The 27058-nt window shown below is 58.1% G+C and overlaps 1 protein-coding gene across 1 annotated transcript in view; it reads left to right on the top strand.

Annotated features, from left to right (window-relative positions):
• The window catches only part of LOC140110433 (major facilitator superfamily domain-containing protein 3-like), a 58862-nt gene extending 32550 nt beyond the window's left edge, over positions 1 to 26312 (top strand). The window contains exons 4-5 of the mRNA XM_072132229.1: positions 25771 to 25880; positions 25966 to 26312. Of these exons, the coding sequence (XP_071988330.1) occupies positions 25771 to 25880; positions 25966 to 26139 (284 nt within the window). The 3' untranslated portion in view covers positions 26140 to 26312. The remainder of the gene's footprint in view (positions 1 to 25770; positions 25881 to 25965) is intronic.
• Positions 26313 to 27058: the final 746 nt, after the last annotated feature.

Here is a 27058-nt window from a genome sequence, read left to right as displayed (position 1 = left end):
GTCCTGGTACATGGTGTAGATTGGCTGCTGTGCTCGGGGGCAGTGTCCTGGTACATGGTATAGATTGGCTGCTGTGCTCGGGGGCAGTGTCCTGGTACATGGTGTAGATTGGCTGCTGTGCTCGGGGGCAGGGTCCTGGTACATGGTGTAGATTGGCTGCTGTGCTCGGGGGCAGTGTCCTGGTACATGGTGTAGATTGGCTGCTGTGCTCGGGGGCAGGGTCCCGGTACATGGTGTAGATTGGCTGCTGTGCTCGGGGGCAGGGTCCTGGTACATGGTGTAGATTGGCTGCTGTGCTCGGGGACAGTGTCCTGGTACATGGTGTAGATTGGCTCCTGTGCTCGGGGGCAGTGTCCCGGTACATGGTGTAGATTGGCTGCTGTGCTCGGGGGCAGGGTCCCGGTACATGGTGTAGATTGGCTGCTGTGCTCGGGGGCAGGGTCCTGGTACATGGTGTAGATTGGCTGCTGTGCTCGGGGGCAGGGTCCCGGTACATGGTGTAGATTATCTGCTGTGCTCGGGGGCAGTGTCCTGGTACATGGTGTAGATTGGCTGCTGTGCTCGGGGGCAGTGTCCTGGTACATGGTATAGATTGGCTCAGGGGCAGTGTCCTGGTACTTGGTGTAGATTGGCTGCTGTGCTCGGGGGCAGTGTCCTGGTACATGGTGTAGATTGGCTGCTGTGCTCGGGAGCAGTGTCCTGGTTCATGGTGTAGATTGGCTGCTGTGCTCGGGGGCAGGGTCCTGGTACATGGTGTAGATTGGCTGCTGTGCTCGGGAGCAGTGTCCTGGTACATGGTGTAGATTGGCTGCTGTGCTCGGGGCAGGGTCCTGGTACATGGTGTAGATTGGCTGCTGTGCTCGGGGGCAGGGTCCTGGTACATGGTGTAGATTGGCTGCTGTGCTCGGGGGCAGGGTCCTGGTACATGGTGTAGATTGGCTGCTGTGCTCGAGGGCAGTGTCCTGTTACATGGTGTAGATTGGCTGCTGTGCTCGGGGGCAGTGTCCTGGTACATGGTGTAGATTATCTGCTGTGCTCGGGGGCAGGGTCCTGGTACATGGTGTAGATTGGCTTCTGTGCTCAGGGGCAGTGTCCTGGTACATGGTGTAGATTGGCTCGGGGGCAGGGTCCTGGTACATGGTGTAGATTGGCTGCTGTGCTCGGGGGCAGTGTCCTGGTACATGGTGTAGATTGGCTCGGGGGCAGGGTCCTGGTACATGGTGTAGATTGGCTGCTGTGCTCGGGGGCAGTGTCCTGGTACATGGTGTAGATTATCTGCTGTGCTCGGGGGCAGGGTCCTGGTACATGGTGTAGATTGGCTGCTGTGCTCGGGGACAGTGTCCTGGTACATGGTGTAGATTATCTGCTGTGCTCGGGGGCAGTGTCCTGGTACATGGTGTAGATTGGCTGCTGTGCTCAGGGGCAGTGTCCTGGTACATGGTGTAGATTGGCTGCTGTGCTCGGGGGCAGTGTCCTGGTACATGGTGTAGATTGGCTGCTGTGCTCGGGGGCAGTGTCCTGGTACATGGTGTAGATTGGCTGCTTTGCTCGGGGGCAGTGTCCTGGTACATGGTGTAGATTGGCTGCTGTGCTCGGGGGCAGTGTCCTGGTACATGGTGTAGATTGGCTGCTGTGCTCGGGGGCAGTGTCCTGGTACATGGTGTAGATTGGCTGCTGTGCTCGGGGGCAGGGTCCTGGTACATGGTGTATATTGGCTGCTGTGCTCGGGGGCAGGGTCCTGGTACATGGTGTAGATTGGCTGCTGTGCTCGGGGGCAGGGTCCTGGTACATGGTGTAGATTGGCTGCTGTGCTCGGGGGCAGTGTCCTGGTACATGGTGTAGATTATCTCCTGTGCTCGGGGGCAGTGTCCTGGTACATGGTGTAGATTGGCTGCTGTGCTCGGGGGCAGTGTCCCGGTACATGGTGTAGATTGGCTGCTGTGCTCGGGGGCAGTGTCCTGGTACATGGTGTAGATTATCTGCTGTGCTCGGAGGCAGTGTCCCGGTACATGGTGTAGATTGGCTGCTGTGCTCGGGGGCAGTGTCCTGGTACATGGTGTAGATTATCTGCTGTGCTCGGGGGCAGTGTCCTGGTACATGGTGTAGATTGGCTGCTGTGCTCGGGGGCAGTGTCCTGGTACATGGTGTAGATTGGCTGCTGTGCTCGGGGGCAGTGTCCTGGTACATGGTGTAGATTATCTGCTGTGCTCAGGGGCAGTGTCCTGGTACATGGTGTAGATTGGCTGCTGTGCTCGGGGGCAGTGTCCCGGTACATGGTGTAGATTGGCTGCTGTGCTCGGGGGCAGTGTCCCGGTACATGGTGTAGATTGGCTGCTGTGCTCGGGGGCAGTGTCCTGGTACATGGTGTAGATTATCTGCTGTGCTCGGGGGCAGTGTCCTTGTACATGGTGTAGATTATCTGCTGTGCTCGGGGGCAGGGTCCTGGTACATGGTGTAGATTATCTCCTGTGCTCGGGGGCAGTGTCCTGGTACATGGTGTAGATTGGCTGCTGTGCTCGGGGGCAGGGTCCTGGTACATGGTGTAGATTGGCTGCTGTGTTCAGGGGCAGTGTCCTGGTACATGGTGTAGATTGGCTGCTGTGCTCGGGGGCAGGGTCCTGGTACATGGTGTAGATTGGCTGCTGTGTTCAGGGGCAGTGTCCTGGTACATGGTGTAGATTGGCTGCTGTGCTCGGGGGCAGTGTCCTGGTACATGGTGTAGATTGGCTGCTGTGCTCGGGGGCAGTGTCCCGGTACATGGTGTAGATTGGCTGCTGTGCTCGGGGGCAGTGTCCTGGTACATGGTGTAGATTGGCTGCTGTGCTCGGGGGCAGTGTCCTGGTACATGGTGTAGATTATCTGCTGTGCTCGGGGGCAGTGTCCTGGTACATGGTGTAGATTATCTGCTGTGCTCGGGGGCAGGGTCCTGGTACATGGTGTAGATTATCTGCTGTGCTCGGGGGCAGTGTCCTCGTACATGGTGTAGATTGGCTGCTGTGCTCGGGGGCAGTGTCCTGGTACATGGTGTAGATTGGCTGCTGTGCTCGGGGGCAGGGTCCTGGTACATGGTGTAGATTGGCTGCTGTGCTCGGGGGCAGTGTCCTGGTACATGGTGTAGATTGGCTCGGGGGCAGTGTCCTGGTACTTGGTGTAGATTGGCTGCTGTGCTCGGGGGCAGTGTCCTGGTACATGGTGTAGATTATCTCCTGTGCTCGGGGGCAGGGTCCTGGTACATGGTGTAGATTGGCTGCTGTGCTCGGGGGCAGGGTCCCGGTACATGGTGTAGATTATCTGCTGTGCTCGGGGGCAGGGTCCTGGTACATGGTGTAGATTATCTGCTGTGCTCGGGGGCAGGGTCCTGGTACATGGTGTAGATTGGCTGCTGTGCTCGGGGACAGTGTCCTGGTACATGGTGTAGATTGGCTGCTGTGCTCGGGGCAGGGTCCTGGTACATGGTGTAGATTGGCTGCTGTGCTCGGGGGCAGGGTCCTGGTACATGGTGTAGATTGGCTGCTGTGCTCGGGGGCAGTGTCCTGGTACATGGTGTAGATTGGCTGCTGTGCTCGGGGGGCAGTGTCCTGGTACATGGTGTAGATTGGCTGCTGTGCTCGGGGGCAGGGTCCTGGTACATGGTGTAGATTGGCTGCTGTGCTCGGGGGCAGGGTCCTGGTACATGGGGTAGATTATCTGCTGTGCTCGGGGGCAGGGTCCTGGTACATGGTGTAGATTGGCTGCTGTGCTCGGGGGCAGTGTCCTGGTACATGGTGTAGATTGGCTGCTGTGCTCGGGAGCAGTGTCCTGGTACATGGTGTAGATTATCTGCTGTGCTCGGGGGCAGTGTCCTGGTACTTGGTGTAGATTGGCTGCTGTGCTCGGGGGCAGGGTCCTGGTACTTGGTGTAGATTATCTGCTGTGCTCGGGGGCAGTGTCCTGGTACATGGTGTAGATTGGCTGCTGTGCTCGGGAGCAGTGTCCTGGTACATGGTGTAGATTATCTGCTGTGTTCAGGGGCAGTGTCCTCGTACATGGTGTAGATTGGCTGCTGTGCTCGGGGACAGTGTCCTGGTACATGGTGTAGATTATCTGCTGTGCTCGGGGGCAGTGTCCTGGTACATGGTGTAGATTGGCTGCTGTGCTCGGGGGCAGGGTCCTGGTACATGGTGTAGATTGGCTGCTGTGCTCGGGGGCAGTGTCCTGGTACATGGTGTAGATTGGCTGCTATGCTCGGGGGCAGTGTCCTGGTACATGGTGTAGATTGGCTGCTGTGCTCGGGGGCAGTGTCCTGGTACATGGTGTAGATTGGCTCGGGGGCAGGGTCCTGGTACATGGTGTAGATTGGCTGCTGTGCTCGGGGGCAGTGTCCTGGTACATGGTGTAGATTATCTGCTGTGCTCGGGGGCAGGGTCCTGGTACATGGTGTAGATTGGCTGCTGTGCTCGGGGACAGTGTCCTGGTACATGGTGTAGATTATCTGCTGTGCTCGGGGGCAGTGTCCTGGTACATGGTGTAGATTGGCTGCTGTGCTCGGGGGCAGGGTCCTGGTACATGGTGTAGATTGGCTGCTGTGCTCGGGGGCAGGGTCCTGGTACATGGTGTAGATTGGCTGCTGTGCTCGGGGGCAGTGTCCCGGTACATGGTGTAGATTGGCTGCTGTGCTCAGGGGCAGTGTCCTGGTACATGGTGTAGATTGGCTGCTGTGCTCGGGGGCAGTGTCCTGGTACATGGTGTAGATTGGCTGCTGTGCTCGGGGGCAGGGTCCTGGTACATGGTGTAGATTGGCTGCTGTGCTTGGGGGCAGTGTCCTGGTACATGGTGTAGATTGGCTGCTATGCTCGGGGGCAGTGTCCTGGTACATGGTGTAGATTGGCTGCTGTGCTCGGGGGCAGTGTCCTGGTACATGGTGTAGATTGGCTCGGGGGCAGGGTCCTGGTACATGGTGTAGATTGGCTGCTGTGCTCGGGGGCAGTGTCCTGGTACATGGTGTAGATTATCTGCTGTGCTCGGGGGCAGGGTCCTGGTACATGGTGTAGATTGGCTGCTGTGCTCGGGGACAGTGTCCTGGTACATGGTGTAGATTATCTGCTGTGCTCGGGGGCAGTGTCCTGGTACATGGTGTAGATTGGCTGCTGTGCTCAGGGGCAGTGTCCTGGTACATGGTGTAGATTGGCTGCTGTGCTCGGGGGCAGTGTCCTGGTACATGGTGTAGATTGGCTGCTGTGCTCGGGGGCAGTGTCCTGGTACATGGTGTAGATTGGCTCGGGGGCAGGGTCCTGGTACATGGTGTAGATTGGCTGCTGTGCTCGGGGGCAGTGTCCTGGTACATGGTGTAGATTGGCTGCTGTGCTCGGGGGCAGTGTCCTGGTTCATGGTGTAGATTGGCTGCTGTGCTCGGGAGCAGGGTCCTGTTACATGGTGTAGATTATCTCCTGTGCTCGGGGGCAGTGTCCTGGTACATGGTGTAGATTGGCTGCTGTGCTCGGGGGCAGGGTCCTGGTACATGGTGTAGATTGGCTGCTGTGCTCGGGGGCAGGGTCCTGGTACATGGTGTAGATTGGCTGCTGTGCTCGGGGGGCAGTGTCCTGGTACATGCTGTAGATTGGCTGCTGTGCTCGGGGGCAGTGTCCTGGTACATGGTGTAGATTGGCTGCTGTGCTCGGGGGCAGGGTCCTGGTACATGGTGTAGATTATTGGCTGCTGTGTTCGGGGGCACGGTCCCGGTACATGGTGTAGATTGGCTGCTGTGCTCGGGGGCAGGGTCCTGGTACTTGGTGTAGATTGGCTGCTGTGCTCGGGGGCAGGGTCCTGGTACATGGTGTAGATTGGCTGCTGTGCTCGGGGGCAGGGTCCTGGTACATGGTGTAGATTGGCTGCTGTGCTCGGGGGCAGGGTCCTGGTACATGGTGTAGATTATCTGCTGTGCTCGGGGGCAGGGTCCTGGTACATGGTGTAGATTGGCTGCTGTGCTCGGGGGGCAGGGTCCTGGTACATGGTGTAGATTATCTGCTGTGCTCGGGGGCAGTGTCCTGGTACGTGGTGTAGATTGGCTGCTGTGCTCGGGGGCAGTGTCCTGGTACATGGTGTAGATTGGCTGCTGTGCTCGGGAGCAGTGTCCTGGTACATGGTGTAGATTATCTGCTGTGTTCAGGGGCAGTGTCCTCGTACATGGTGTAGATTGGCTGCTGTGCTCAGGGGCAGGGTCCTGGTACATGGTGTAGATTATCTCCTGTGCTCGGGGCAGTGTCCTGGTACATGGTGTAGATTGGCTGCTGTGCTCGGGGGCAGGGTCCTGGTACATGGTGTAGATTATCTCCTGTGCTCGGGGGCAGTGTCCCGGTACATGGTGTAGATTATCTGCTGTGCTCGAGAGCAGGGTCCTGGTACATGGTGTAGATTGGCTGCTGTGCTCGGGGACAGTGTCCTGGTACATGGTGTAGATTATCTGCTGTGCTCAGGGACAGTGTCCTGGTACATGGTGTAGATTGGCTGCTGTGCTCGGGGGCAGTGTCCCGGTACATGGTGTAGATTGGCTGCTGTGCTCGGGAGCAGTGTCCCGGTACATGGTGTAGATTGGCTGCTGTGCTCGGGGGCAGTGTCCTGGTACATGGTGTAGATTGGCTGCTGGGCTCGGGGGCAGGGTCCTGGTACATGGTGTAGATTGGCTGCTGTGCTCGGGGGCAGGGTCCCGGTACGTGGTGTAGATTGGCTGCTGTGCTCGGTGGCAGTGTCCCGGTACATGGTGTAGATTATTGGCTGCTGTGCTCGGGGGCAGTGTCCTGGTACATGGTGTAGATTGGCTGCTGTGCTCGGGGGCAGTGTCCCGGTACATGGTGTAGATTGGCTGCTGTGCTCGGGGGCAGTGTCCCGGTACATGGTGTAGATTGGCTGCTGTGCTCGGGGGCAGTGTCCTGGTACATGGTGTAGATTGGCTGCTGTGCTCGGGGGCAGTGTCCCGGTACATGGTGTAGATTGGCTGCTGTGCTCGGGGGCAGTGTCCTGGTACATGGTGTAGATTATCTGCTGTGCTCGGGGGCAGGGTCCTGGTACATGGTCTAGATTGGCTGCTATGCTCGGGGGCAGGGTCCTGGTACATGGTGTAGATTGGCTGCTGTGCTCGGGGGCAGGGTCCTGGTACATGGTGTAGATTATTTGCTGTGCTTGGGGGCAGTGTCCTGGTACATGGTGTAGATTATCTGCTGTGCTCGGGGGCAGTGTCCTGGTACATGGTGTAGATTGGCTGCTGTGCTCGGGAGCAGTGTCCTGGTACATGGTGTAGATTGGCTGCTGTGCTCGGGGGCAGTGTCCTGGTACATGGTGTAGATTGGCTGCTGTGCTCGGGGGCAGTGTCCTGGTTCATGGTGTAGATTGGCTGCTGTGCTCGGGGGCAGTGTCCTGGTACATGGTGTAGATTATCTGCTGTGCTCGGGGGCAGTGTCCTGGTACATGGTGTAGATTGGCTGCTGTGCTCGGGGGCAGTGTCCTGGTACATGGTGTAGATTGGCTGCTGTGCTCGGGGGCAGTGTCCTGGTACATGGTGTAGATTGGCTGCTGTGCTCGGGGGCAGTGTCCTGGTACATGGTGTAGATTATCTGCTGTGCTCGGGGGCAGTGTCCTGGTACATGGTGTAGATTGGCTGCTGTGCTCGGGGGCAGTGTCCTGGTACATGGTGTAGATTGGCTGCTGTGCTCGGGGGCAGGGTCCTGGTACATGGTGTAGATTGGCTGCTGTGCTCGGGAGCAGTGTCCTGGTACATGGTGTAGATTATCTCCTGTGCTCGGGGGCAGTGTCCTGGTACATGGTGTAGATTATCTCCTGTGCTCGGGGGCAGTGTCCTGGTACATGGTGTAGATTATCTCCTGGGCTCGGGGGCAGTGTCCTGGTACATGGTGTAGATTGGCTGCTGTGCTCGGGGGCAGTGTCCTGGTACATGGTGTAGATTGGCTGCTGTGCTCGGGGGCAGTGTCCTGGTTCATGGTGTAGATTGGCTGCTGTGCTCGGAGGCAGTGTCCTGGTACATGGTGTGGATTGGCTGCTGTGCTCGGGAGCAGTGTCCTGGTACATGGTGTAGATTGGCTGCTGTGCTCGGGGGCAGTGTCCTGGTACATGGTGTAGATTGGCTGCTTTGCTCGGGGGCAGTGTCCTGGTACATGGTGTAGATTATCTCCTTGCTCGGGGGCAGTGTCCTGGTACATGGTGTAGATTATCTGCTGTGTTCAGGGGCAGTGTCCTGGTACATGGTGTAGATTGGCTGCTGTGCTCGGGGGCAGTGTCCTGGCACATGGTGTAGATTGGCTGCTGTGCTCGGGGGCAGTGTCCCGGTACATGGTGTAGATTGGCTGCTGTGCTCGGGGGCAGTGTCCCGGTACATGGTGTAGATTGGCTGCTGTGCTCGGGGGCAGGGTCCTGGTACATGGTGTAGATTGGCTGCTGTGCTCGGGGGCAGGGTCCTGGTACATGGTGTAGATTATCTGCTGTGCTCGGGGGCAGGGTCTTGGCACATGGTGTAGATTGGCTGCTGTGCTCGGGGGCAGTGTCCTGGCACATGGTGTAGATTGGCTGCTGTGCTCGGGGGCAGTGTCCTGGCACATGGTGTAGATTGGCTGCTGTGCTCGGGGGCAGGGTCCTGGTACATGGTGTAGATTATCTGCTGTGCTCGGGGGCAGGGTCCTGGTACATGGTGTAGATTATCTGCTGTGCTCGGGGGCAGTGTCCTGGTACATGGTGTAGATTGGCTGCTGTGCTCGGGGGCAGGGTCCTGGTACATTGTGTAGATTGGCTGCTGTGCTCGGGGGGCAGTGTCCTGGTACATGGTGTAGATTGGCTGCTGTGCTCGGGAGCAGTGTCCTGGTACATGGTGTAGATTGGCTGCTGTGCTCGGGGGCAGTGTCCTGGTACATGGTGTAGATTGGCTGCTGTGCTCGGGGGCAGTGTCCTGGTTCATGGTGTAGATTGGCTGCTGTGCTCGGAGGCAGTGTCCTGGTACATGGTGTGGATTGGCTGCTGTGCTCGGGAGCAGTGTCCTGGTACATGGTGTAGATTGGCTGCTTTGCTCGGGGGCAGTGTCCTGGTACATGGTGTAGATTATCTCCTTGCTCGGGGGCAGTGTCCTGGTACATGGTGTAGATTATCTGCTGTGTTCAGGGGCAGTGTCCTGGTACATGGTGTAGATTGGCTGCTGTGCTCAGGGGTAGTGTCCTGGTACATGGTGTAGATTGGCTACTGTGCTCAGGGGCAGGGTCCTTGTACATGGTGTAGATTGGCTGCTGTGCTCGGGGGCAGTGTCCTGGCACATGGTGTAGATTGGCTGCTGTGCTCGGGGGCAGTGTCCCGGTACATGGTGTAGATTGGCTGCTGTGCTCGGGGGCAGGGTCCTGGTACATGGTGTAGATTGGCTGCTGTGCTCGGGGGCAGGGTCCTGGTACATGGTGTAGATTATCTGCTGTGCTCGGGGGCAGGGTCTTGGCACATGGTGTAGATTGGCTGCTGTGCTCGGGGGCAGTGTCCTGGCACATGGTGTAGATTGGCTGCTGTGCTCGGGGGCAGTGTCCTGGCACATGGTGTAGATTGGCTGCTGTGCTCGGGGGCAGGGTCCTGGTACATGGTGTAGATTATCTGCTGTGCTCGGGGGCAGGGTCCTGGTACATGGTGTAGATTATCTGCTGTGCTCGGGGGCAGTGTCCTGGTACATGGTGTAGATTGGCTGCTGTGCTCGGGGGCAGTGTCCTGGTACATGGTGTAGATTATCTGCTGTGCTCGGGGGCAGTGTCCTGGTACATGGTGTAGATTATCTGCTGTGCTCGGGGGCAGTGTCCTGGTACATGGTGTAGATTGGCTGCTGTGCTCGGGGGCAGTGTCCTGGTACATGGTGTAGATTATCTGCTGTGCTCGGGGGCAGGGTCCTGGTACATTGTGTAGATTGGCTGCTGTGCTCGGGGGGCAGTGTCCTGGTACATGGTGTAGATTGGCTGCTGTGCTCGGGAGCAGTGTCCTGGTACATGGTGTAGATTGGCTGCTGTGCTCGGGGGGCAGTGTCCCGGTACATGGTGTAGATTGGTTCCTGTGCTCGGGGGCAGTGTCCTGGTACATGGTGTAGATTATCTGCTGTGCTCGGGGGCAGTGTCCTGGTACATGGTGTAGTTTGGCTGCTGTGCTCGGGGGGCAGTGTCCCGGTACATGGTGTAGATTGGTTCCTGTGCTCGGGGGCAGGGTCCTGGTACATGGTGTAGATTGGCTGCTGTGCTCGGGGGGCAGTGTCCTGGTACATGGTGTAGATTATCTGCTGTGCTCGGGGGCAGGGTCCTGGTACATGGTGTAGATTGGCTGCTGTGCTCGGGGGCAATGTCCTGGTACATGGTGTAGATTATCTGCTGTGCTCGGGGCAGTGTCCTGGTACATGGTGTAGATTGGCTCCTGTGCTCGGGGGCAGTGTCCTGGTACATGGTGTAGATTGGCTGCTGTGCTCGTGGGCAGTGTCCTGGTACATGGTGTAGATTGGCTCCTGTGCTCGGGGCAGGGTCCTGGTATATGGTGTAGATTGGCTGCTGTGCTCGGGGGCAGGGTCCTGGTACATGGTGTAGATTATCTCCTGTGCTCGGGGGCAGTGTCCTGGTACATGGTGTAGATTGGCTGCTGTGCTCGGGGGCAGTGTCCCGGTACATGGTGTTGATTGGCTGCTGTGCTCAGGGGCAGTGTCCCGGTACATGATGTAGATTATCTGCTGTGCTCGGGAGCAGTGTCCTGGTACATGGTGTAGATTATCTGCTGTGCTCGGGGGCAGGGTCCTGGTACATGGTGTAGATTGGCTGCTGTGCTCGGGGGCAGTGTCCTGGTACATGGTGTAGATTGGCTGCTGTGCTTGGGGGCAGTGTCCTGGTACATGGTGTAGATTATCTCCTGGGCTCGGGGGCAGTGTCCTGGTACATGGTGTAGATTGGCTGCTGTGCTCGGGGGCAGTGTCCTGGTACATGGTGTAGATTGGCTGCTGTGCTCGGGGGCAGTGTCCTGGTTCATGGTGTAGATTGGCTGCTGTGCTCGGAGGCAGTGTCCTGGTACATGGTGTGGATTGGCTGCTGTGCTCGGGAGCAGTGTCCTGGTACATGGTGTAGATTGGCTGCTGTGCTCGGGGGCAGTGTCCTGGTACATGGTGTAGATTGGCTGCTTTGCTCGGGGGCAGTGTCCTGGTACATGGTGTAGATTGGCTCCTGTGCTCGGGGGCAGTGTCCTGGTACATGGTGTAGATTGGCTGCTGTGCTCGGAGGCAGTGTCCTGGTACATGGTGTAGATTGGCTGCTGTGCTCGGGGGCAGTGTCCTGGTACATGGTGTAGATTATCTGCTGTGCTCGGGGGCAGTGTCCTGGTACATGGTGTAGATTGGCTGCTGTGCTCGGGGGCAGTGTCCTGGTACATGGTGTAGATTGGCTGCTGTGCTCGGGGGCAGTGTCCTGGTACATGGTGTAGATTGGCTGCTGTGCTCGGGGGCAGGGTCCTGGTACATGGTGTAGATTGGCTGCTGTGCTCGGGGGGCAGTGTCCTGGTACATGGTGTAGATTGGCTGCTGTGCTTGGGGGCAGTGTCCTGGTACATGGTGTAGATTGGCTGCTGTGCTCGGAGGCAGTGTCCTGGTACATGGTGTAGATTATCTGCTGTGCTCGGGGGCAGTGTCCTGGTACATGGTGTAGATTGGCTGCTGTGCTCGGGGGCAGTGTCCTGGTACATGGTGTAGATTATCTCCTTGCTCGGGGGCAGTGTCCTGGTACATGGTGTAGATTATCTGCTGTGTTCAGGGGCAGTGTCCTGGTACATGGTGTAGATTGGCTGCTGTGCTCAGGGGTAGTGTCCTGGTACATGGTGTAGATTGGCTACTGTGCTCAGGGGCAGGGTCCTTGTACATGGTGTAGATTATCTGCTGTGCTCGGGGGGCAGTGTCCTGGTACATGGTGTAGATTGGCTGCTGTGCTCGGGGGCAGGGTCCTGGTACATGGTGTAGATTGGCTGCTGTGCTCGGGGGCAGGGTCCTGGTACATGGTGTAGATTATCTGCTGTGCTCGGGGGCAGTGTCCTGGTACATGGTGTAGATTATCTGCTGTGCTCGGGGGGCAGTGTCCTGGTACATGGTGTAGATTGGCTGCTGTGCTCGGGGGCAGGGTCCTGGTACATGGTGTAGATTGGCTGCTGTGCTCGGGGGCAGGGTCCTGGTACATGGTGTAGATTATCTGCTGTGCTCGGGGGCAGGGTCCTGGTACATGGTGTAGATTATCTGCTGTGCTCGGGGGCAGGGTCCTGGTACATGGTGTAGATTGGCTGCTGTGCTCGGGGGCAGGCTCCTGGTACATGGTGTAGATTGGCTGCTGTGCTCGGGGGCAGTGTCCTGGTACATGGTGTAGATTGGCTGCTGTGCTCGGGGGCAGTGTCCTGGTTCATGGTGTAGATTGGCTGCTGTGCTCGGGGGCAGGGTCCTGGTACATGGTGTAGATTATCTCCTGTGCTCGGGGGCAGTGTCCTGGTACATGGTGTAGATTGGCTGCTGTGCTCGGGGGCAGTGTCCCGGTACATGGTGTAGATTGGCTGCTGTGCTCAGGGGCAGTGTCCCGGTACATGATGTAGATTATCTGCTGTGCTCGGGAGCAGTGTCCTGGTACATGGTGTAGATTGGCTGCTGTGCTCGGGGGCAGAGTCCCGGTACATGGTGTAGATTATCTGCTGTGCTCGGGGGCAGTGTCCTGGTACATGGTGTAGATTGGCTGCTGTGCTCGGGGGCAGGGTCCTGGTACATGGTGTAGATTATCTGCTGTGCTCGGGGGCAGAGTCCCGGTACATGGTGTAGATTATCTGCTGTGCTCGGGGGCAGTGTCCTGGTACATGGTGTAGATTGGCTGCTGTGCTCGGGGGCAGTGTCCTGGTACATGGTGTAGATTGGCTGCTGTGCTCGGGGGCAGTGTCCTGGTACATGGTGTAGATTATCTGCTGTGCTCGGGGGCAGGGTCCTGGTACATGGTGTAGATTGGCTGCTGTGCTCGGGGGCAGTGTCCTGGTACATGGTGTAGATTATCTGCTGTGCTCGGGGGCAGTGTCCTCGTACATGGTGTAGATTATCTGCTGTGCTCGGGGGCAGGGTCCTGGTACATGGTGTAGATTGGCTGCTGTGCTCGGGGGCAGTGTCCTGGTACATGGTGTAGATTGGCTGCTGTGCTCGGGGGCAGGGTCCTGGTACATGGTGTAGATTGGCTGCTGTGCTCGGGGGGCAGTGTCCTGGTACATGGTGTAGATTGGCTGCTGTGCTTGGGGGCAGTGTCCTGGTACATGGTGTAGATTATCTGCTGTGCTCGGGGGCAGTGTCCTCGTACATGGTGTAGATTGGCTGCTGTGCTCGGGGGCAGTGTCCTGGTACATGGTGTAGATTATCTGCTGTGCTCGGGGGCAGGGTCCTGGTACTTGGTGTAGATTGGCTGCTGTGCTCGGGGGGCAGTGTCCTGGTACATGGTGTAGATTATCTGCTGTGCTCGGGGGGCAGTGTCCTGGTACATGGTGTAGATTGGCTGCTGTGCTCGGGGCAGGGTCCTGGTACATGGTGTAGATTGGCTGCTGTGCTCGGGGGCAGGGTCCTGGTACATGGTGTAGATTGGCTGCTGTGCTCGGGGGCAGTGTCCTGGTACATGGTGTAGATTGGCTGCTGTGCTCGGGGGCAGTGTCCTGGTACATGGTGTAGATTGGCTGCTGTGCTCGGGGGCAGTGTCCTGGTACATGGTGTAGATTGGCTGCTGTGCTCGGGGGCAGGGTCCCGGTACATGGTGTAGATTATCTGCTGTGCTCGGGGGCAGTGTCCTGGTACATGGTGTAGATTGGCTGCTGTGCTCGGGGGCAGGGTCCTGGTACATGGTGTAGATTATCTCCTGTGCTCGGGGGCAGTGTCCCGGTACATGGTGTAGATTGGCTGCTGTGCTCGGGGGCAGGGTCCTGGTACATGGTGTAGATTGGCTGCTGTGCTCGGGGGCAGTGTCCTGGTACATGGTGTAGATTGGCTGCTGTGCTCGGGGGCAGGGTCCTGGTACGTGGTGTAGATTGGCTCCTGTGCTCGGGGGCAGTGTCCCGGTACATGGTGTAGATTGGCTGCTGTGCTCGGGGGCAGGGTCCCGGTACATGGTGTAGATTGGCTGCTGTGCTCGGGGGCAGGGTCCTGGTACATGGTGTAGATTGGCTGCTGTGCTCGGGGGCAGGGTCCCGGTACATGGTGTAGATTATCTGCTGTGCTCGGGGGCAGTGTCCTGGTACATGGTGTAGATTGGCTGCTGTGCTCGGGGGGCAGTGTCCTGGTACATGGTGTAGATTGGCTGCTGTGCTCGGGGGCAGTGTCCCGGTACATGGTGTAGATTGGCTGCTGTGCTCGGGGGGCAGTGTCCTGGTACTTGGTGTAGATTGGCTGCTGTGCTCGGGGGCAGTGTCCTGGTACATGGTGTAGATTGGCTGCTGTGCTCGGGAGCAGTGTCCTGGTTCATGGTGTAGATTGGCTGCTGTGCTCGGGGGCAGGGTCCTGGTACATGGTGTAGATTGGCTGCTGTGCTCGGGAGCAGTGTCCTGGTACATGGTGTAGATTGGCTGCTGTGCTCGGGGCAGGGTCCTGGTACATGGTGTAGATTGGCTGCTGTGCTCGGGGGGCAGTGTCCCGGTACATGGTGTAGATTGGCTGCTGTGCTCGGGGGCAGGGTCCTGGTACATGGTGTAGATTGGCTGCTGTGCTCGGGGGCAGGGTCCTGGTACATGGTGTAGATTGGCTGCTGTGCTCGAGGGCAGTGTCCTGTTACATGGTGTAGATTGGCTGCTGTGCTCGGGGGCAGTGTCCTGGTACATGGTGTAGATTATCTGCTGTGCTCGGGGGCAGGGTCCTGGTACATGGTGTAGATTGGCTTCTGTGCTCAGGGGCAGTGTCCTGGTACATGGTGTAGATTGGCTCGGGGGCAGGGTCCTGGTACATGGTGTAGATTGGCTGCTGTGCTCGGGGGCAGTGTCCTGGTACATGGTGTAGATTGGCTCGGGGGCAGGGTCCTGGTACATGGTGTAGATTGGCTGCTGTGCTCGGGGGCAGTGTCCTGGTACATGGTGTAGATTATCTGCTGTGCTCGGGGGCAGGGTCCTGGTACATGGTGTAGATTGGCTGCTGTGCTCGGGGACAGTGTCCTGGTACATGGTGTAGATTATCTGCTGTGCTCGGGGGCAGTGTCCTGGTACATGGTGTAGATTGGCTGCTGTGCTCAGGGGCAGTGTCCTGGTACATGGTGTAGATTGGCTGCTGTGCTCGGGGGCAGTGTCCTGGTACATGGTGTAGATTGGCTGCTGTGCTCGGGGGCAGTGTCCTGGTACATGGTGTAGATTGGCTGCTTTGCTCGGGGGCAGTGTCCTGGTACATGGTGTAGATTGGCTGCTGTGCTCGGGGGCAGTGTCCTGGTACATGGTGTAGATTGGCTGCTGTGCTCGGGGGCAGTGTCCTGGTACATGGTGTAGATTGGCTGCTGTGCTCGGGGGCAGGGTCCTGGTACATGGTGTAGATTGGCTGCTGTGCTCGGGAGCAGTGTCCTGGTACATGGTGTAGATTGGCTGCTGTGCTCGGGGCAGGGTCCTGGTACATGGTGTAGATTGGCTGCTGTGCTCGGGGGCAGGGTCCTGGTACATGGTGTAGATTGGCTGCTGTGCTCGAGGGCAGTGTCCTGTTACATGGTGTAGATTGGCTGCTGTGCTCGGGGGCAGTGTCCTGGTACATGGTGTAGATTATCTGCTGTGCTCGGGGGCAGGGTCCTGGTACATGGTGTAGATTGGCTTCTGTGCTCAGGGGCAGTGTCCTGGTACATGGTGTAGATTGGCTCGGGGGCAGGGTCCTGGTACATGGTGTAGATTGGCTGCTGTGCTCGGGGGCAGTGTCCTGGTACATGGTGTAGATTGGCTCGGGGGCAGGGTCCTGGTACATGGTGTAGATTGGCTGCTGTGCTCGGGGGCAGTGTCCTGGTACATGGTGTAGATTATCTGCTGTGCTCGGGGGCAGGGTCCTGGTACATGGTGTAGATTGGCTGCTGTGCTCGGGGACAGTGTCCTGGTACATGGTGTAGATTATCTGCTGTGCTCGGGGGCAGTGTCCTGGTACATGGTGTAGATTGGCTGCTGTGCTCAGGGGCAGTGTCCTGGTACATGGTGTAGATTGGCTGCTGTGCTCGGGGGCAGTGTCCTGGTACATGGTGTAGATTGGCTGCTGTGCTCGGGGGCAGTGTCCTGGTACATGGTGTAGATTGGCTGCTTTGCTCGGGGGCAGTGTCCTGGTACATGGTGTAGATTGGCTGCTGTGCTCGGGGGCAGTGTCCTGGTACATGGTGTAGATTGGCTGCTGTGCTCGGGGGCAGTGTCCTGGTACATGGTGTAGATTGGCTGCTGTGCTCGGGGGCAGGGTCCTGGTACATGGTGTATATTGGCTGCTGTGCTCGGGGGCAGGGTCCTGGTACATGGTGTAGATTGGCTGCTGTGCTCGGGGGCAGGGTCCTGGTACATGGTGTAGATTGGCTGCTGTGCTCGGGGGCAGTGTCCTGGTACATGGTGTAGATTATCTGCTGTGCTCGGGGGCAGTGTCCTGGTACATGGTGTAGATTATCTGCTGTGCTCGGGGGCAGGGTCCTGGTACATGGTGTAGATTATCTGCTGTGCTCGGGGGCAGTGTCCTCGTACATGGTGTAGATTGGCTGCTGTGCTCGGGGGCAGTGTCCTGGTACATGGTGTAGATTGGCTGCTGTGCTCGGGGGCAGGGTCCTGGTACATGGTGTAGATTGGCTGCTGTGCTCGGGGGCAGTGTCCTGGTACATGGTGTAGATTGGCTCGGGGGCAGTGTCCTGGTACTTGGTGTAGATTGGCTGCTGTGCTCGGGGGCAGTGTCCTGGTACATGGTGTAGATTATCTCCTGTGCTCGGGGGCAGGGTCCTGGTACATGGTGTAGATTGGCTGCTGTGCTCGGGGGCAGGGTCCCGGTACATGGTGTAGATTATCTGCTGTGCTCGGGGGCAGTGTCCTGGTACATGGTGTAGATTATCTGCTGTGCTCGGGGGCAGGGTCCTGGTACATGGTGTAGATTGGCTGCTGTGCTCGGGGACAGTGTCCTGGTACATGGTGTAGATTGGCTGCTGTGCTCGGGGCAGGGTCCTGGTACATGGTGTAGATTGGCTGCTGTGCTCGGGGGCAGGGTCCTGGTACATGGTGTAGATTGGCTGCTGTGCTCGGGGGCAGTGTCCTGGTACATGGTGTAGATTGGCTGCTGTGCTCGGGGGGCAGTGTCCTGGTACATGGTGTAGATTGGCTGCTGTGCTCGGGGGCAGGGTCCTGGTACATGGTGTAGATTGGCTGCTGTGCTCGGGGGCAGGGTCCTGGTACATGGGGTAGATTATCTGCTGTGCTCGGGGGCAGGGTCCTGGTACATGGTGTAGATTGGCTGCTGTGCTCGGGGGCAGTGTCCTGGTACATGGTGTAGATTGGCTGCTGTGCTCGGGAGCAGTGTCCTGGTACATGGTGTAGATTATCTGCTGTGCTCGGGGGCAGTGTCCTGGTACTTGGTGTAGATTGGCTGCTGTGCTCGGGGGCAGGGTCCTGGTACTTGGTGTAGATTATCTGCTGTGCTCGGGGGCAGTGTCCTGGTACATGGTGTAGATTGGCTGCTGTGCTCGGGAGCAGTGTCCTGGTACATGGTGTAGATTATCTGCTGTGTTCAGGGGCAGTGTCCTCGTACATGGTGTAGATTGGCTGCTGTGCTCGGGGACAGTGTCCTGGTACATGGTGTAGATTATCTGCTGTGCTCGGGGGCAGTGTCCTGGTACATGGTGTAGATTGGCTGCTGTGCTCAGGGGCAGTGTCCTGGTACATGGTGTAGATCGGCTGCTGTGCTCGGGGGCAGTGTCCTGGTACATGGTGTAGATTGGCTGCTGTGCTCGGGGGCAGGGTCCCGGTACATGGTGTAGATTGGCTGCTGTGCTCAGGGGCAGTGTCCTGGTACATGGTGTAGATTGGCTGCTGTGCTCGGGGGCAGTGTCCTGGTACATGGTGTAGATTGGCTGCTGTGCTCGGGGGCAGGGTCCTGGTACATGGTGTAGATTGGCTGCTGTGCTCGGGGGCAGTGTCCTGGTACATGGTGTAGATTGGCTGCTATGCTCGGGGGCAGTGTCCTGGTACATGGTGTAGATTGGCTGCTGTGCTCGGGGGCAGTGTCCTGGTACATGGTGTAGATTGGCTCGGGGGCAGGGTCCTGGTACATGGTGTAGATTGGCTGCTGTGCTCGGGGGCAGTGTCCTGGTACATGGTGTAGATTATCTGCTGTGCTCGGGGGCAGGGTCCTGGTACATGGTGTAGATTGGCTGCTGTGCTCGGGGACAGTGTCCTGGTACATGGTGTAGATTATCTGCTGTGCTCGGGGGCAGTGTCCTGGTACATGGTGTAGATTGGCTGCTGTGCTCAGGGGCAGTGTCCTGGTACATGGTGTAGATTGGCTGCTGTGCTCGGGGGCAGTGTCCTGGTACATGGTGTAGATTGGCTGCTGTGCTCGGGGGCAGTGTCCTGGTACATGGTGTAGATTGGCTCGGGGGCAGGGTCCTGGTACATGGTGTAGATTGGCTGCTGTGCTCGGGGGCAGTGTCCTGGTACATGGTGTAGATTGGCTGCTGTGCTCGGGGGCAGTGTCCTGGTTCATGGTGTAGATTGGCTGCTGTGCTCGGGAGCAGGGTCCTGTTACATGGTGTAGATTATCTCCTGTGCTCGGGGGCAGGGTCCTGGTACATGGTGTAGATTGGCTGCTGTGCTCGGGGGCAGGGTCCTGGTACATGGTGTAGATTGGCTGCTGTGCTCGGGGGCAGGGTCCTGGTACATGGTGTAGATTGGCTGCTGTGCTCGGGGGGCAGTGTCCTGGTACATGGTGTAGATTGGCTGCTGTGCTCGGGGGCAGTGTCCTGGTACATGGTGTAGATTGGCTGCTGTGCTCGGGGGCAGGGTCCTGGTACATGGTGTAGATTATTGGCTGCTGTGTTCGGGGGCACGGTCCCGGTACATGGTGTAGATTGGCTGCTGTGCTCGGGGGCAGGGTCCTGGTACTTGGTGTAGATTGGCTGCTGTGCTCGGGGGCAGGGTCCTGGTACATGGTGTAGATTGGCTGCTGTGCTCGGGGGCAGGGTCCTGGTACATGGTGTAGATTGGCTGCTGTGCTCGGGGGCAGGGTCCTGGTACATGGTGTAGATTATCTGCTGTGCTCGGGGGCAGGGTCCTGGTACATGGTGTAGATTGGCTGCTGTGCTCGGGGGGCAGGGTCCTGGTACATGGTGTAGATTATCTGCTGTGCTCGGGGGCAGTGTCCTGGTACGTGGTGTAGATTGGCTGCTGTGCTCGGGGGCAGTGTCCTGGTACATGGTGTAGATTGGCTGCTGTGCTCGGGAGCAGTGTCCTGGTACATGGTGTAGATTATCTGCTGTGTTCAGGGGCAGTGTCCTCGTACATGGTGTAGATTGGCTGCTGTGCTCAGGGGCAGGGTCCTGGTACATGGTGTAGATTATCTCCTGTGCTCGGGGCAGTGTCCTGGTACATGGTGTAGATTGGCTGCTGTGCTCGGGGGCAGGGTCCTGGTACATGGTGTAGATTATCTCCTGTGCTCGGGGGCAGTGTCCCGGTACATGGTGTAGATTATCTGCTGTGCTCGAGAGCAGGGTCCTGGTACATGGTGTAGATTGGCTGCTGTGCTCGGGGACAGTGTCCTGGTACATGGTGTAGATTATCTGCTGTGCTCAGGGACAGTGTCCTGGTACATGGTGTAGATTGGCTGCTGTGCTCGGGGGCAGTGTCCCGGTACATGGTGTAGATTGGCTGCTGTGCTCGGGAGCAGTGTCCCGGTACATGGTGTAGATTGGCTGCTGTGCTCGGGGGCAGTGTCCTGGTACATGGTGTAGATTGGCTGCTGGGCTCGGGGGCAGGGTCCTGGTACATGGTGTAGATTGGCTGCTGTGCTCGGGGGCAGGGTCCCGGTACGTGGTGTAGATTGGCTGCTGTGCTCGGGGGCAGTGTCCCGGTACATGGTGTAGATTATTGGCTGCTGTGCTCGGGGGCAGTGTCCTGGTACATGGTGTAGATTGGCTGCTGTGCTCGGGGGCAGTGTCCCGGTACATGGTGTAGATTGGCTGCTGTGCTCGGGGGCAGTGTCCTGGTACATGGTGTAGATTGGCTGCTGTGCTCGGGGGCAGTGTCCCGGTACATGGTGTAGATTGGCTGCTGTGCTCGGGGGCAGTGTCCTGGTACATGGTGTAGATTATCTGCTGTGCTCGGGGGCAGTGTCCTGGTACATGGTGTAGATTGGCTGCTGTGCTCGGGGGCAGTGTCCTGGTACATGGTGTAGATTGGCTGCTGTGCTCGGGGGCAGTGTCCTGGTACATGGTGTAGATTATCTGCTGTGCTCAGGGGCAGTGTCCTGGTACATGGTGTAGATTGGCTGCTGTGCTCGGGGGCAGTGTCCCGGTACATGGTGTAGATTGGCTGCTGTGCTCGGGGGCAGTGTCCCGGTACATGGTGTAGATTGGCTGCTGTGCTCGGGGGCAGTGTCCTGGTACATGGTGTAGATTATCTGCTGTGCTCGGGGGGCAGTGTCCTTGTACATGGTGTAGATTATCTGCTGTGCTCGGGGGCAGGGTCCTGGTACATGGTGTAGATTGGCTGCTGTGCTCGGGGGCAGTGTCCTGGTACATGGTGTAGATTGGCTGCTGTGCTCGGGGGCAGGGTCCTGGTACATGGTGTAGATTGGCTGCTGTGCTCGGGGGCAGTGTCCTGGTACATGGTGTAGATTGGCTCGGGGGCAGTGTCCTGGTACTTGGTGTAGATTGGCTGCTGTGCTCGGGGGCAGTGTCCTGGTACATGGTGTAGATTATCTCCTGTGCTCGGGGGCAGGGTCCTGGTACATGGTGTAGATTATCTGCTGTGCTCGGGGGCAGGGTCCTGGTACATGGTGTAGATTGGCTGCTGTGCTCGGGGACAGTGTCCTGGTACATGGTGTAGATTGGCTGCTGTGCTCGGGGCAGGGTCCTGGTACATGGTGTAGATTGGCTGCTGTGCTCGGGGGCAGGGTCCTGGTACATGGTGTAGATTGGCTGCTGTGCTCGGGGGGCAGTGTCCTGGTACATGGTGTAGATTGGCTGCTGTGCTCGGGGGCAGTGTCCTGGTACATGGTGTAGATTGGCTGCTGTGCTCGGGGGGCAGTGTCCTGGTACATGGTGTAGATTGGCTGCTGTGCTCGGGGGCAGGGTCCTGGTACATGGTGTAGATTATCTCCTGTGCTCGGGGGCAGTGTCCTGGTACATGGTGTAGATTGGCTGCTGTGCTCAGGGGTAGTGTCCTGGTACATGGTGTAGATTGGCTGCTGTGCTCGGGGGCAGGGTCCTGGTACTTGGTGTAGATTGGCTGCTGTGCTCGGGGGGCAGTGTCCTGGTACATGGTGTAGATTGGCTGCTGTGCTCGAGGGCAGTGTCCTGGTACATGGTGTAGATTGGCTGCTGTGCTCGGGGGCAGTGTCCTGGTACATGGTGTAGATTATCTGCTGTGCTCGGGGGCAGGGTCCTGGTACATGGTGTAGATTGGCTTCTGTGCTCAGGGGCAGTGTCCTGGTACATGGTGTAGATTGGCTCGGGGGCAGTGTCCTGGTACATGGTGTAGATTGGCTGCTGTGCTCGGGGGCAGTGTCCTGGTACATGGTGTAGATTGGCTCGGGGGCAGGGTCCTTGTACATGGTGTAGATTGGCTGCTGTGCTCGGGGGCAGTGTCCTGGTACATGGTGTAGATTGGCTGCTGTGCTCGGTGGCAGTGTCCTGGTACATGGTGTAGATTGGCTGCTGTGCTCGTGGGCAGTGTCCTGGTACATGGTGTAGATTGGCTGCTGTGCTCGGGGGCAGGGTCCTGGTACGTGGTGTAGATTGGCTGCTGTGCTCGGGGGCAGGGTCCTGGTACATGGTGTAGATTGGCTGCTGTGCTCGGGGGCAGTGTCCTGGTACATGGTGTAGATTATCTGCTGTGCTCGGGGGCAGGGTCCTGGTACATGGTGTAGATTGGCTGCTGTGCTCGGGGGCAGTGTCCTGGTACATGGTGTAGATTGGCTGCTGTGCTCAGGGGCAGTGTCCTGGTACATGGTGTAGATTGGCTGCTGTGCTCGGGGGCAGTGTCCTGGTACATGGTGTAGATTGGCTGCTGTGCTCGGGGGCAGTGTCCTGGTACATGGTGTAGATTGGCTGCTGTGCTCGGGGGCAGTGTCCTGGTACATGGTGTAGATTGGCTGCTGTGCTCGGGGGCAGTGTCCTGGTACATGGTGTAGATTGGCTGCTGTGCTCGGGGGCAGTGTCCTGGTACATGGTGTAGATTGGCTGCTGTGCTCGGGGGCAGTGTCCTGGTACATGGTGTAGATTGGCTGCTGTGCTCGGGGGCAGTGTCCTGGTACATGGTGTAGATTGGCTGCTGTGCTCGGGGGCAGTGTCCCGGTACATGGTGTAGATTGGCTGCTGTGCTCGGGGGCAGTGTCCCGGTACATGGTGTAGATTGGCTGCTGTGCTCAGGGGTAGTGTCCTGGTACATGGTGTAGATTGGCTCCTGTGCTCGGGGGCAGGGTCCTGGTACATGGTGTAGATTGGCTGCTGTGCTCGGGAGCAGGGTCCTGGTACATGGTGTAGATTATCTCCTGTGCTCGGGGGCAGTGTCCTGGTACATGGTGTAGATTGGCTGTTGTGCTCGGGGGCAGGGTCCTGGTACATGGTGTAGATTGGCTGCTGTGCTCGGGGGCAGGGTCCTGGTACATGGTGTAGATTATTGGCTGCTGTGCTCGGGGGCACGGTCCCGGTACATGGTGTAGATTGGCTGCTGTGCTCGGGGGCAGGGTCCTGGTACTTGGTGTAGATTATCTGCTGTGCTCGGGGGCAGTGTCCCGGTACATGGTGTAGATTGGCTGCTGTGCTCGGGGGCAGTGTCCTGGTACATGGTGTAGATTGGCTGCTGTGCTCGGGGGCAGGGTCCTGGTACATGGTGTAGATTGGCTGCTGTGCTCGGGGGCAGGGTCCTGGTACATGGTGTAGATTATCTCCTGTGCTCGGGGGCAGTGTCCTGGTACATGATGTAGATTGGCTCCTGTGCTCGGGGGCAGTGTCCCGGTACATGGTGTAGATTGGCTGCTGTGCTCGGGGGCAGTGTCCTGGTACATGGTGTAGATTGGCTGCTGTGCTCGGGGGCAGTGTCCTGGTACATGGTGTAGATTGGCTGCTGTGCTCGGGGGCAGTGTCCCGGTACATGGTGTAGATTGGCTGCTGTGCTCGGGGGCAGTGTCCTGGTACATGGTGTAGATTATCTGCTGTGCGCGGGGGCAGTGTCCCGGTACATGGTGTAGATTGGCTGCTGTGCTCGGGGGCAGTGTCCCGGTACATGGTGTAGATTATCTCCTGTGCTCGGGGGCAGTGTCTTGGAACATGGTGTAGATTGGCTGCTGTGCTCGGGGGCAGTGTCCTGGTACATGGTGTAGATTATCTGCTGTGCTCGGGGGCAGTGTCCTGGTACATGGTGTAGATTATCTGCTGTGCTCGGGGGCAGTGTCCTGGTACATGGTGTAGATTATCTGCTGTGCTCGGGGGCAGGGTCCTGGTACATGGTGTAGATTATCTGCTGTGCTCGGGGACAGTGTCCTGGTACATGGTGTAGAATGGCTGCTGTGCTCGGGGGCAGTGTCCTGGTACATGGTGTAGATTATCTGCTGTGCTCGGGGGCAGGGTCCTGGTACATGGTGTAGATTGGCTGCTGTGCTCGGGGGCAGTGTCCTGGTACATGGTGTAGATTGGCTGCTGTGCTCGGGGGCAGTGTCCTTGTTCATGGTGTAGATTATCTGCTGTGCTCGGGGGCAGTGTCCTGGTACATGATGTAGATTGACTGCTGTGCTCGGGGGCCGTGTCCTGGTACATGGTGTAGATTGGCTGCTGTGCTCAGGGGAAGTGTCCTGGTACATGGTGTAGATTGGCTGCTGTGCTCGGGGGCAGGGTCCTGGTACATGGTGTAGATTATCTGCTGTGCTCGGGGGCAGTGTCCTGGTACATGGTGTAGATTGGCTGCTGTGCTCGGGGGCAGTGTCCTGGTACATGGTGTAGATTGGCTGCTGTGCTCGGGGGCATTGTCCTGGTACATGGTGTAGATTGGCTTGGGGGCAGTGTCCTGGTACATGGTGTAGATTATCTGCTGTGTTCAGGGGCAGTGTCCTGGTACATGGTGTAGATTGGCTGCTGTGCTCGGGGGCAGGGTCCTGGTACATGGTGTAGATTGGCTGCTGTGCTCGGGGGCAGGGTCCTGGTACATGGTGTAGATTGGCTGCTGTGCTCGGGGGCAGGGTCCTGGTACATGGTTTAGATTAGCTGCTGTGCTCGGGGGCAGTGTCCTGGTACATGGTGTAGATTGGCTCGGGGGCAGGGTCCTGGTACATGGTGTAGATTGGCTGCTGTGCTCGGGGGCAGTGTCCTGGTACATGGTGTAGATTGGCTGCTGTGTTCAGGGGCAGTGTCCTGGTACATGGTGTAGATTATCTGCTGTGCTCGGGGGCAGTGTCCTGGTACATGGTGTAGATTGGCTGCTGTGCTCGGGGGCAGGGTCCTGGTACATGGTGTAGATTATCTCCTGTGCTCGGGGGCAGTGTCCTGGTACATGGTGTAGATTATCTGCTGTGTTCAGGGGCAGTGTCCTGGTACATGGTGTAGATTATCTGCTGTGCTCGGGGGCAGGGTCCTGGTACATGGTGTAGATTATCTCCTGTGCTCGGGGGCAGTGTCCTGGTACATGGTGTAGATTATCTGCTGTGTTCAGGGGCAGTGTCCTGGTACATGGTGTAGATTGGCTGCTGTGCTCGGGGGCAGGGTCCTGGTACATGGTGTAGATTATCTCCTGTGCTCGGGTGCAGTGTCCTGGTACATGGTGTAGATTGGCTGCTGTGCTCGGGGGCAGTGTCCTGGTACATGGTGTAGATTGGCTGCTGTGCTCGGGGGCAGTGTCCTGGTACATGGTGTAGATTGGCTGCTGGGCTCGGGGGCAGGGTCCTGGTACATGGTGTAGATTGGCTGCTGGGCTCGGGGGCAGGGTCCTGGTACGTGGTGTAGATTGGCTGCTGTGCTCGGGGGCAGGGTCCCGGTACGTGGTGTAGATTGGCTGCTGTGCTCGGGGGCAGGGTCCTGGTACATGGTGTAGATTGGCTGCTGTGCTCGGGGGCAGGGTCCTGGTACGTGGTGTAGATTGGCTGCTGTGCTCGGGGGCAGGGTCCTGGTACGTGGTGTAGATTGGCTGCTGTGCTCGGGGGCAGGGTCCTGGTACGTGGTGTAGATTGGCTGCTGTGCTCGGGGGCAGGGTCCTGGTACATGGTGTAGATTGGCTGCTGTGCTCAGGGGCAGTGTCCCGGTACATGGTGTAGATTGGCTGCTGTGCTCGGGGGCAGTGTCCTGGTACGTGGTGTAGATTGGCTGCAGTGCTCGGGGGCAGGGTCCTGGTACATGGTGTAGATTGGCTGCTGTGCTCGGGGGCAGTGTCCCGGTACATGGTGTAGATTGGCTGCTGTGCTCGGGGGCAGTGTCCTGGTACATGGTGTAGATTATCTGCTGTGCTCGGGGGCAGTGTCCTGGTACATGGTGTGGTGGCTCGGAGGTGATTATGGGGGAATAGTGCGAGTTGTTACCTACCTCCTGACTGTAAGTGTTCCTGCTGCAGATGATGTGATTTGTCTTTCAGTTTTCCTTCTCCTCACTCTGGTGCTGCAGCATTTCCTGGCCGGAGCCGTCAGTACAATCACCTTCACCCTGATGATGCTCTGCACCCAGCAGGCACACAAGGGGTTACAGGTATGACATCACACATAGTGTTACCCCATTATACAGGACACATGGTATACAGATATGACATCACACGGCGCTCTTCTCCCTGCAGGGCAGTCACTACAGTCTCCTGTCGTCTCTAGAGGTTTTGGGTAAAGTGGTTTTCGGCGCGGTGTCTGGGATCCTCGTGGACTCTCTCGGTGTTTCTTCCTCCTTCTGGCTGTTTATTGTCCTCTCCTGCCTCCCCCTCCTGCACCTGCAGCGACTTCCATCCTCCTTACACTAAGCAGATCTGGACTCTCCCTGCATAAGGCGCTTACTGATGACATCGGGCCCGGCCTCCGTGCGGTGACATCGGCCCCGGCCTCCGTGCGGTGACATCTGGCCCGGCCTCCGGTTTTATAAACATTGTTTAGTTTTTTTTTGTGTTTATTTTGTACTTTAATAAATATGAGATATCTGTAGATATTTATTTATGTGACAAGGGTCTTTATATAAGCGTCCAGTAGGGGGCCTCGGGTAATGATGCCACTCGACAACACCTGGATGTCCCGGTAGAGTATCAGGAGTAGTGTGTGCCTGGGTGTCCCGGTAGAGTATCAGGAGTAGTGTGTGCCTGGGTGTCCCGGTAGAGTATCAGGAGTAGTGTGTGCCTGGGTGTCCCGGTAGAGTATCAGGAGTAGTGTGTGCCTGGGTGTCCCGGTAGAGTATCAGGAGTAGTGTGTGCCTGGGTGTCCCGGTAGAGTATCAGGAGTAGTGTGTGCCTGGGTGTCCCGGTAGAGTATCAGGAGTAGTGTGTGCCTGGGTGTCCCGGTAGAGTATCAGGAGTAGTGTGTGCCTGGGTGTCCCGGTAGAGTATCAGGAGTAGTGTGTGCCTGGGTGTCCCGGTAGAGTATCAGGAGTAGTGTGTGCCTGGGTGTCCCGGTAGAGTATCAGGAGTAGTGTGTGCCTGGGTGTCCCGGTAGAGTATCAGGAGTAGTGTGTGCCTGGGTGTCCCGGTAGAGTATCAGGAGTAGTGTGTGCCTGGGTGTCCCGGTAGAGTATCAGGAGTAGTGTGTGCCTGGGTGTCCCGGTAGAGTATCAGGAGTAGTGTGTGCCTGGGTGTCCCGGTAGAGTATCAGGAGTAGTGTGTGCCTGGGTGTCTATTTTTATGTACGACAATGAATATTACCTTCAACTACAAGACTGTATTTTGGGCACAAAAT

Source organism: Engystomops pustulosus, unplaced genomic scaffold, assembly GCF_040894005.1.
Source record: "Engystomops pustulosus unplaced genomic scaffold, aEngPut4.maternal MAT_SCAFFOLD_278, whole genome shotgun sequence".
NCBI lineage: Eukaryota > Metazoa > Chordata > Amphibia > Anura > Leptodactylidae > Engystomops > Engystomops pustulosus.
The sequence above is the reverse complement of the archived record's forward strand: the minus strand, read 5'-3'. Positions and strand labels throughout refer to the sequence as shown.